At 36.7% G+C, this 11,851-nt stretch overlaps 1 protein-coding gene across 1 annotated transcript in view; it reads left to right on the top strand.

Moving 5' to 3' along the window:
- The window catches only part of Ube2v2 (ubiquitin conjugating enzyme E2 V2), a 32,596-nt gene that overhangs the window by 17,310 nt on the left and 3,435 nt on the right, over positions 1-11,851 (top strand). The window contains exons 2-3 of the mRNA XM_012515217.2: positions 1,898-2,046; positions 7,732-7,857. Of these exons, the coding sequence (XP_012370671.1) occupies positions 1,898-2,046; positions 7,732-7,857 (275 nt within the window). The remainder of the gene's footprint in view (positions 1-1,897; positions 2,047-7,731; positions 7,858-11,851) is intronic.

The raw sequence follows: 11,851 nt of genomic DNA, 5'->3' as shown, positions 1-11,851 counted from the left end.
TGTCTTGTGTTGTGGGGATCGAACCACAGCAACCTGAGCCTGACTGCTTTGTTGAAGCAGCCACTTAAAGAACTGAGCTAAGGGGCAGGCCCCCCATCTGCCTATACTTTGAATACTGTCATTTTGTTTTTGTATCTTTTGATCTTTGGCCTTTGTTTTCATTTGTCTTGTTGAAGTTCAGTTTTATATTTTAGTCAAGCTTCCCTTTTTATTTTTTTATGTAAGAAATTCATTCATTTATCCAAAGATACTAAGGGTATCTTTTATTATAGTCTGGTATACTCTTCATATTTATACATTTAATTTGCACAGACTTGAATTTTTTTTTTTTTTTTAGTATTTTGAGACAGGTACATGGTCTTGCTCTGTATCCCAGTCTGTTCTTGAACTCATGATCCTCCTTGGCCTTGGATTGTGGCAGTTTGAGTACTAGAATCTGTGTGCTAATGTCATCAGCACTTACTGCCATGCAGTTGTAGTGCTCTGAAGCTTAGTGGTAAAAGCGAAGGTGTGGTCTGGAAACTGGACTTGCCATTGAGTTCTGTGTTCTTGGGAAGGTTATATGAGTGAGTTCTTCAGTTTCAAGTACTTTCAGGATTAAGTGGAATAATTTAAAATATCACTTAATGTATATAAAATTGCTTAATACTTGTTACTGTGATTTATAACATTCCTTATTTCAGTGGCTTTTGATTTTTCAATCATTTTTACAAAGCACAATACACAAAGTAGTTAGCATTTGATTTTAAAGGTACAGTGTATACTTGCATTGCGTCCAGAAGTAGGAAGCTGTCTGGCAGAAGACATGCTTTGGTTTCAGGGGGTGAGAGCAGCTACTCAAAATGATGTAGTTGCTTTTAAGGGGATGCCATTTTTTTCTTTCTACCTTTAAATTTTGTACGTGTCGTAAATAAAATTTAATATGTGTACCTGTGTATGCTTAGGAGAATATGAGCACAGGAGCACCAGGTACAGGATCCTAAGGGCGAGTTCATGTTTTTAAATGAATGTGTGGTAAGGTTTGGGGGTCTGTCATTAGATGTTGTTGAGGACATGGCTTTTCGTAGAGTCTTGGCCAGTAGCGAAAGATAATGGAAAATTAAAAGATATGTGGTTGCATTTCGAGGACTGGAAGTCAGAATGAAAGGAAAGATCAGGGTCATTGAGAAAGAAGGCATGAAAACTTGAAATAAAGATTTTAGGACAAGACATTTCTGTGTTAAGCTCTTAGTAATACTTTACGGATCAATGAGTTCTAAACAAATGTGTGACCAGTGGTTACAGTTTTGCTAAGTTGGCTAGCAGGTTAAGGGAATCCTAGAAAACTAGGGATGTAAGATTTGTTCTCAGATCAGATGTGTAACTCCCCATGTGACAGTTAAGTGATGATGCTGACCTTGCAGGGGAGGGCCTCTTTGATTAGAGACAACAACCCTGATGGAAAGAGGAAGAATGTGGACCACAGGCAGTCATTCCAGCATTCTAGAGAAAACTTCTGGTGCATTTTCTAAGATGGAGTACAGTTCTCACTGAAAGTCCTTAGAGCCTGTATAAACTTTTGGGTCATACCTGTTGCTTTGATGCAGAGTCCTTGGTATTTTAGGGCAGGAAAAATGTTCATTTTATGATGAATTCCTTGTTATCGATGACAGTGTAAAATTAAGTAGTAGTTTTGTGTATGTTCTATATTGCTTTAATGTTTGATATACTGTTTTTCTGTAATTTCATTTTAAGGGGTTATTAGACTTGGCCTTTTGTGGGGCAGAATGCTTTGTAAAGAGAATTTTGCATTTTGGGGAAATAATTTATAAAGATTAATTTGAAAAATGTTGAGTTTAAATGTGTAGCTCTTATGATTTTGAGCTTTGTACATTGACGTTGACATTCTTTTGTATAGGAGTTAAAGTTCCTCGTAATTTTCGCTTGTTGGAAGAACTTGAAGAAGGACAAAAAGGAGTAGGCGATGGTACAGTTAGCTGGGGCCTTGAAGATGATGAAGACATGACACTTACGAGGTGGACAGGCATGATCATTGGGCCACCAAGGGTTAGTGCTATAAATCATATATTTTTCCTTTTAACATTACTTTAGACTGAACATTTTATTTTGTACTAATTAATATTAAAACAATTATTACCTTTAACTGAAATAATTCTTTTATTTTGTATACATTTTTTATGTTTCCTGCGTGTAGGGTATAAAACTTGATTATCTGCAGGCTTGTGGGGGGAAGATTGCCATGATCATTACCGTTAAGGTGTTTGTGGTTCAATTGACGACCAAAAAAAAATCAGTACAGATCACAGATTTTAAATATGGCAGAGCAAGTTCACTACGGGACTTTAGAATATGTTTTTTCTAGCTGCAATAATTGAGGAAAGCTGAACAGTGGAGGAATTTTGGAATGAGCGTTTGGAATGAGCCTTAAAGGACAGACTGGTAGGATTTCTGAAGGTGGTGATTGGGATGGAGAACATTCCAGATAGAGAGGAAAAAAGGTGAAGAAACGGAGGGGATATTGGGGAAGTAGGAAAAGATTATTTTGACATAGCATGTTACTAATCCCCTTGGGTGCAACTGAGGGTTTCTTATGGTATTGAGTACACATTGATGTTTGTCCTCTAATGTTTCAGATGCCATGGGAAACACTGTAGGCCTCACTGTCTTCATTTATAAAATATATTTAAATGTCTAGGATTCTGCTGAGGGGTGAAACAGTGATAGAGTACATGCTTAGCATGTGCAAGGCCCTAAGTTCAGTCCCTAGCACCAATAAAATACAACAAAAATCCCCCACAAAAGCTAGGTTTCTTATATATTTTTTAGTATTGTCAAGTAGTTAACCAGTTGTACATTATTTTTAGGTCTTTCTCAGGTTTATTAAGTTTTATCTTTACTCAGTAAGTGTAGACTACTAAATTACTCAAGAGTAATTCTAGATTGGAAAAATTTTTCTACATTTTATTCTCCAGGGATCCTAGCCACTATATTTTGTGCAGTGAGTCTTTGAAATATATATTATGTAATGTTTTTGCCTTGCTGGAGACAATGTAAAATTGAAGGATTTTTTTTTGTCTTTGGTTTTGTATAATGTTGATACTTTCTGATAGGAACATTTGAACAATTTTATTGTTGGGCAATAAAATTGTCTTACTACAAAAGAAAAATAGATCTGGTCATTACCAGTATTATCTTTAGGAAATGAATTAATGTGTCATGTTGTTGTGTTAGTTTTTGGTATTCCTTTGCAAAATTTGTACATACTTCTTACATTCTGATTTTCTCCTACCTGCTCTGATTTCTCCAGAAGACATTTGGGGAAAGATATTATTGATGAGTACAAATTTTTGTTTCTGTAACTTGGTACTTGTAATGAACACTTTGCTTTTTCACTGCCCAAAATATTACCATAGTCTGGTTCAAAAAGAACTTTAAACCTACGAACATTCTGATTTAGAATAGTTTGAAGATTTAAACCAGAACTTTGTGTAATATAGTTTCAAAATTATTTTGATTTAGTTTTTCTCCAGCCGCTTCTAGTACTTTTGAGATTAGAGGTATGCACTACTGTGCCTGGTTCTTCCAGTGGACTTTATAACTTAAGGTCTTGTAGCTTGTACATGAATTTCCTCAGGGGATCCATAATACAGTTTGCAGATGCAGAGGGATTGCTATACCTACTGCTTGCTCTCTTACCAGTTAGCCATTAATCCAACAGGATTGCACAGGTTAGCAACATTTTCTGGGTTGTTGAGCCATGGGAAGGGCTATGGGCCCTTCTGTGCCTACTGTTCATAAACTGTGTTCAGGCCTTGTATGTTCCTGTGTCTTCAGAGATAAAGCTTTTTCTTTTTTCTGGGCATAGGGAGTAACCTTCCGAATGAGCACCTTCAGGGGAAGGTCACATAGGTCTTATGTTTGCTTCAAGGAAGAAAGGACAGGGGAAGGTAAAAATGGTCTTTTGCTTCTGTTCTTTTCTCACATGACAACATGGCATATTTGGGGATAGTGTGCCTTGAACGCCACCAGAGCACTGGCAAGGAGAGTTGTGACCTGCAAAGGCATAGTGTTTTCCCTGAAGCAGATTCTGCCTCAGTTCTTAGGATGACTTTGCATCACTCGCTCTCCAGTTCGTTCGTTCGTTCGTTCTTTCTTTCTTTCTTTCTTTCTTTCTTTCTTTCTTTCTTTCTTTCTTTCTTTCTTTCTTTCTTTCTTTCTTGATGCAACCGGGGACTGAACTCAGGCCCTTGCACTTGCCAGGGAAGTGCTTATTTCACTGAGCCATCTCCTTGTGCCCCCCCACCCCCACCCTTTTTTTTCTTCAGTTCTTTCAAAGATGGGTGTTGGTACCATTCACTTCACTTAGCTGCAGCTTCATAAGATGACAAAGGTTAGTATTTCACCCAGTTAGTTTTTTCTTTAGAAGACCTGATATTAGGTCCTCAGATAATTTGGTCCTCAGTCTTGAATATCCAAATCCAGCCAGGTTACTAGGGAAACTCTTACGTTAAAACTGTTACAAGTTACATGTTTTTAAAAGTTTTTGTACATTAAGATCCTTAATTTTTGTTTTTGTTTTTCATTGCTGGGGATTAAATCAAGCCTCTCATACATTAAGCACATGCTGTACAACTGAGCTTCATCTGAACCCCAACCCCTAAGAGTCTTGTTTTTAAAAATGTTTTTTTCCAGTATTTACTTGGATTTATATAATTAGCAATTTTATTTTCCATGTATTTGTGTGTTCACTTTTCTGCAGCAGTATTTCTTGGCAGTAGAGATGCTATTTCTGTCTTTTAAAGTTCTAAGAATTAAATGCAATGACAGACAATAGAACACTTGATTTAGTAATATTCCTTTTTATGCTTTGCTTTCTATTTTATGTTGATGTTGCTTTTATTAGGTAAGAGGCTAGCCATTAATTTGAAATTCATAGGTGCTAAATTCAATCAAAGCCAAAAGTTGGATGATATTTACTGTAAACGTTGAATGAGATTACTTACTGGGGGAAAAATTGAAAGAAATCATGAAATGTCTAGATCTTGTCATGAGTTTGACAAGTGTATCTGTCACCTGCACGCTGTTTGAGGTACAGAACATTTCATTTGCTGTAGGAAGTTCCTTGTTCCCTTCTCCACCCTACCCATCCTTCCTGTACTGGAAGTTCTAGAACTTTCATAAGTGGAATCATACAGTTTGTGTACTCATGGTTCTGTTTCTTTACTCAGCATGAGTGACTCAGTTGTGTTGTCACAGGTAACAGAAATATGTTTCTTTTTATTACTAAATACTACTTTATTGTATGGATGTACCATAGTATGTTTATCAGTTCTGTTGTTCAGGGGAATTTGGATTTTATCTTTTTGGCTGTTACAAATAAAATTGCTTTGAGTATTCTTGAAGTCCTTATGTGAACATATGTTTGTTTTTTGCTTCACTTGGGCAAATGCATGGGAATGGAGCTGGTGCATTGTAAGTGTATGGTTGTTTATTTTTCTAAAAAAGAGCTAAATTATGCCATTCCTCCCCTCCAGCAGAGTATGGAAGTTGTGATTGTTTTCAGATACATCAAGTGCATTGCAGAACTTTGGAGTGGGGAGAGCTTTTTTTAAAAATATAAGTTCTCTAGAGTCTGATGTTAATTCAGATTGGAGAACCTCAGACAAGATGCTATGAGATCTGATTTTAGTCATTATTATGTATATCCAAATTACTGGTCATATTATTGCTTGCTACTAAACTTGGTTGAGTTTTATCCAACTGTTTTCCAAAATATTGAAATAATAATGAATGTCAGATTGTTGTGTACATTTTATATTACTCCATTTGGCAATAGCTTTTATTTATGGGAAAGGGTTAAGTTTGGTTAAGGGAGATCTTTTGACTGTTAGCTTCTTTTCTCCATGGTTTACACAGAAACCATCAAAGTATTGAATTTATCACTTCTCTTTGTTTTTTATGTTCCCATTTTAGTAGTTGTCTCAGTTACTTTTTAGTTGTCTCGTTGCTGGACAAAATATCCGACACTCAAAATTAAGGAAGGAGTGGTTTATTTAGCTTGCAGTTAGTGGAGGTTTCAGTCCATACTCGGCTGGCTCCAAGGGAGAGTAGCACAGGGCAGAAGGCAGCAGTTCATGGTGGCAGAAAACAGTGAAAGCAGAGGAAGGAGCAGCAGCTGTGACATCTATCAAGCCTCTCTCCCTTCCTTCAAAGATTGGAGTTCCTCTGAAGTGGTGCAGCTATGATGGTCAAGTTCCTCCAAGGAAGTGGCATGGTTGTGAAGTGGCGCAGAGCTCTGAGGAAGTGTCGCCGCTCTGAAGCCTTCCTCAACTTTACGCTTTAAGTGCTGAGTCACTCTAGGATAGGTCGTGGAGTTGTGCTGAGCCTGTCTAGCTAAGATTCCAACCCCTCAGGTTGACACAATGTATCAACTACCAGTGATAGTAAACTGTAAGTTTATGAAGTGAACAAAAACCATAGGAAGAAAAGTACAGGCATAGAGATAAGCCTAGAGATGAATAATCTAGAAGCTTTAAGTCATAGCCTTAAAATGACTGCTTTATAAGATGGTATTGTTAAGAAACTGTTGGGATTTTGTTCACCAAAACAAAACAACACAACAACAAAAAGGTACTTATTTTGGCTGAGTGTGGTGGCACACACCTGTAGTTTCAGCATGAAGCCTGAGGAAGGAGGATCACAGGTTTGAGCCCAGCCTGTGCAACACAGCGTCTTAGTGAGATGGCGACTCAGAAAATAAAATGACCTGCGAATATAGCTCATTATGAAGGCCCTAGATTCAGTGTTCACTGCCAGGAGAAAGAAAAGAAAGAAAAATACTTAAAATGATGTATAAATAAAGTTTGCTTTTACCACTTTCAATTCAGATAATGGCATTTAGCAAGCTATAAAATAAATGAGGTAGTAACCTAAGTATAAATAGTAGACCTGAAGTAGTTACATTTTTATTGCTCTAAGATGTTGATTGCCTTATAAGTAGGGCGACTAGTTTATTTATCAAGACTCTTTTGAGAATGAAGAGAGGCACTGTGAATAATGAACACTGAGACAATCAATAAGCAGGACTGCCCTACAAAATGAGAACCTTCATATATAAGTGACACAAACTAACTCCTCCGCTTACAATGTAAAATTTTTAGCAAAGTATTTTTTTAAGTGGTTTGCTTTTACTTTTTAATTTGTTGTATGTGTTGTTTGTTCCACAAAATAGCAGTTCTGATCATACTGATATTTGTAGAATTAGTTTTAGAAAATCTGTACTTTTAAGTATTCTTGCTACATTTTTTTCTTCACCATATCGGATAACTACATGTAGAAAAGTAAATTCTTAGTCATAAACATTGTTATAGCAAAAACCTTCATATTTTATTTTTCTTTATTATTTTTTTTGACGAAAAATGAATCTTTATTTTTTTCCCCATAATTTTATTGATAAATAGCAATGAGACAGTTTCAAATCAAATTGGTAGGACAGTTTCAATAATTAACACATTACATACATTCCTAGTGGTTAATTGCTGTACAAGATGCAGACTTGAGATCCTATTTACAAACACCATTAGAACAAATCACTCTATTCATTAAGAGAATGTAACTATATGTCTATCCTAACCACTTTGAATACACAGTTACAAAATGGACATTCATCTGTATACCTTTCTTTGTTATTTTAGGTACTGTAATTATGACTTTTTTTTTTTTTCCTTCCAGACAAATTATGAAAACAGAATATATAGCCTGAAAGTAGAATGTGGACCTAAGTACCCAGAAGCTCCTCCATCAGTTAGATTTGTAACAAAAATTAATATGAATGGAATAAATAATTCCAGTGGAATGGTAAGTTAAAATAGTAATTTTATTCATATATGGCATGGTCTAGAGAAAGTTTTTACGTTTTTGATCAGTTGACAGATTAAAGTTTGTCTCACATTGTTCTTTTTAAATCAACCTATCCTTAAAACTCTTAATGTATTTCCTAGGTGATGTTTTTCTTAGGGTTTTATTCATTGTGCCAGTACTCACATTTCTGTTGAATTTTTATTTGGTGAACCATGGCCATTATTTCTTGCTATCTTTATTGTTATTTGAGATGAGGTCTCCCTGTAGTTCAAGCTGGCTTTGAACTCATGGCAGTTCTTATGTCTCAGCCTCTGGAGTGTTGGGATTACAGGCATGTGCCACTATGCCTTACTCCATTATTTCTCTGGACTGAGGTACGTTTGTGAGATTGAAAGAATAAATATTAGGAAGGGCTTTTTTCTTTGGGGAACAAGTGTGTCTATTAGAATGTGTCATGGCAGCATGGTTATCTCATTAAAGCAAACAAACCAGAAGGTTTATTTGTATGTACCTGACTTATGTAAGTTAGTAGAAGTAGCTGAATTTACAGTATGAGTAGATTGTGAGGTTCATGTTAAGTCTTTGAGCCGAGGCTGTTCTTGTGCAATATTGAGAGCACTCATATGGAGAAAACATGTTAGAAAACAGAACAATATCATTCTAAGATGAAAATCATCCATCTCAGCAGTCTTTTTCAGTTCTTTAATTTGAATTGTGTCCTTTGTGTTAACTCTGTTGGAGTGTGTAGTCACCCTGTTATTCTGATTTGGTTGTGCTGGAAATTAAGTATATTAGTGTTTTTAGCTTAATTCCTGGGTTGATGTTTGTAAATTATCTATGGTGAGTAGCTTTATTATTACTATTTAGAACCCTTAGGAAATGACTTCTTAAAGGTATCTTCCAAGTGTAGCTGGCTTTTAGGTTTTGAGCTCATTGTAAGATCCTACCTCTTAAATTTATTGAGGATGAGAAGTTGTTGCCTACTTGGCCTGTCCCCTGGTTCTTTAGAATTAGCCTACTGTATTTTTTATGAGATTTAGGCAGTCTCAGTCTTGGTATACCAGGAAGAACAGCTGAATAGCACAATTATGTCACCTTGGTTAAAGTGGAACAATCAGCAATAACAATGGCATCAAACAGTGTAGAAAATGACAAACTGAGGAAACTATTAGTTTGCTACTGTTAACCACGTGAACTCGATTTGTGGTTATATAACAAAATCTAAAATGAACCAGAGGCTGGGTGTGTTGGTGCATGCCTATAAACCTGGCACTTAGGAAGCTGAGGCAGGAGAATTGCCATGAGTTTGAAGCCAACCTGGACTACAAAGTTAGATCAAGCCCAGCCTGGACTACATTACAAGACCTTGTCTCAAAAAAAAAGCCCTCAATCTGGCAAATTTACACTTAGGGGAGAAAATTTAAAAGGAATTGGAGAAAAAATAGAAGAGAGAAGAAACAAAGCTGGAGGACAAAGGAAGACCATGCAAACTTTGGGATGAAGTTTGATTAAGACGACAGGAGGGAAAGAGAGAAGGAAGAAAAGGAAAACAAGAATAGAACAAAAAGTTCTAGAAACAGTGTTTACACTCATAAAGTTAAAAAATTTTTTTCATTTCAAAACATGGGTTTTATGTCACTGGTAGACATCATGGGCAGAGTCTAGATCTGAGTTGATTAATCCCAGCAAGCCAGTTGTAGCTTTATGTCAAGGTAGTGGATAATCCCAGTGAGTCTACACCATTATTTTTTTTTTTATAAAGGTCATTGCCGATTTCTTTCTTTCTTTTTTGTTTTTTTAAATTTTATTTATTTGTGTGTGTGGGTGTGTGTGTGGCCAGCTCAGCCCACCAGGGGGCAGGGCTGGCTGGCATGTGGTGCTGGGGGATTGAACCGCGGTCTCTGTGCTTTGCTAAGCTTGTTCTAAGTAGGCGCTTTAGACCACTGAGCCATCTCACCAGCCCAAGTCTACACCTTTAAATTCTACTGAAATTCAGATTGGTTTCTGGCTGTGAACTCAAACCAAATTTGTTTAGCCTGAAGCAGTTTGTGTGCTGTTTGCTGGCCTGAATTTGGCTCCCTGACTTCTACCAACTTGAACTCTTCTGGACCCTCTCAGTGTGAGTCACTGGATGCAGCTGGGCTGTAGCTGTTCAAAGTTCTGAGCTCAGTTGGCTCCTTTACAAGATGGCTTACTGGCCATTTGCCCTTTCGTGGGGGACATGTGAACTCGAATAACTCACCAGCCATTGTAGTCCACTGCATCCCCAGTTTAAGTTCCACTGATTGATTACTCTGTGGAGGCCTCTGAGGTTATCAGTAGTCACTGTGGGTCGGCAGTTTCAAGCTGTCCCCCCACAGAAGAGAGCCACCTGCTACCTTCCCTTTTTTTTTTTTTTTTTTGTTTTGGTGGAACCAGGGATTGAATGCAGACTCTTGTGCTTGCCAGGGAAGCACTTATTCCACTGAGCCATCTCCCCAGCCCAGAGGTTTTTTTTTTTTTTTGTTTTTTTTAAGGACTGTTCTTTTCCAGTTAGTGTTTGTTGCTTTAGTTTGGTTCTAATCTGTTGTACATCAATACTTCAGTAAAACCTAATAAAATTATTAGAAAAATGAAACTTAAAACATATAAAATACAGGCTCAAGTTTTTAAAATGAAATATATTCAGTCAAATTGCTTGTACCTTTCCTCTGAATTTCTTTTTAATCTTGTAAAGGCTCAAACTCAGTTCATGTCCCAATGCTATTCTAGGGTTGTCTTGGTTACTTTTCTTTCATTGCTGTAACAAACTACCCAACACCCAAAATTAAGGGAGGAAAAGTTTATTTAGCTTACAGTTTGTGGAGGTTTTAATCCATACTCAGTAGGCTTCAAGGCAGAATGGCACATAGCAGAAGGCAGCAGTTCATGGGGATGGAAAACAGCAAAATAGCAGGAGCAAAAAGGGGAGTAGCTGTAGCAGCAGCAAACGGGCAGAGGCAGAGAGAGCAAGCCTCTCCCTTTCTTATGGTGCATCTAGGCTGTCTGCACCAGGGCAGGTGTAGCACTCACACCCATAATTCCAGCATTGGATCATGAATTAATCACAAGCTCTACAAGCCACCCCATGACTGCATGAGACCTAGGGGGACACACACCATAACTGGCATATTTTGAATAGCACTTCTCCAGTAACCATACCTAGAAGGGGAGTGTGTGCTGAGCTGTGAGGTTTGTCTTCAACCTGATGAAATATGCCAGGCTCTCTTCATAGGGCTGTGTTGGTGTCCACCCTGCCCACATTGCATTACAGGGCCTTGAATGCATGTTTCCACTAACTTCATGTTTTCATCTGGAATTGGGATTTGAGAATAGAAAAATAAACATTGATATTAATTATTATTTGAATGTAAGTGTGGTAAATATATTGTATATCATTTGGAATGTGTGGGATTTTGGATTATTATCTTTATAACTGATAACTAAATTTCATTTTGACTGTTGGTGATTGTGCTAGGGGAGTTTTATATATTTTGAGATTAAATACCTGATGAATTGTAATTTGTAAGCATCAATGGGTGTTGCTTTAGTAATTTTCATTTGTGTTCAACTAGCATCATGAAGGATAAATTAACATATGTTGTGTCATGAAGGCTCAAGATTTGAAGATTATTGTTTATTGCAGACTGATAAGATACAGATTTTTGTACTGACATATTTATTTTCTCTTGCTCTCTCCCTTCTCCCTTTGGACTCAGTATTTCACAGGATTTGCAATCACTTATGTTTACTTAACCACCATTTACATCTGGAAGTGTTTCTGCTTTGGAAGTAACCTGGTGTTCTCTCCACAGAATTTTATAAATTGTTCATTTGTGAACTCTTTAAATAAGGCTAAGGGAGTTGTTATTCTTTTAAGTTTCTTATTTTTGTTTATTTTCTGTTTTAAGTTTTGAAGTTAAAGCATTAGAGGAAGCCTTTTTTTAAAAAATTTATTTATTTATTTATTTAT

This window comes from Octodon degus, unplaced genomic scaffold, assembly GCF_000260255.1.
Source record: "Octodon degus isolate 3935 unplaced genomic scaffold, OctDeg1.0 scaffold00054, whole genome shotgun sequence".
Classification (NCBI taxonomy): domain Eukaryota; kingdom Metazoa; phylum Chordata; class Mammalia; order Rodentia; family Octodontidae; genus Octodon; species Octodon degus.
Note: the sequence above shows the minus strand (reverse complement) of the source record. Positions and strands in the feature narration are given on the sequence as shown.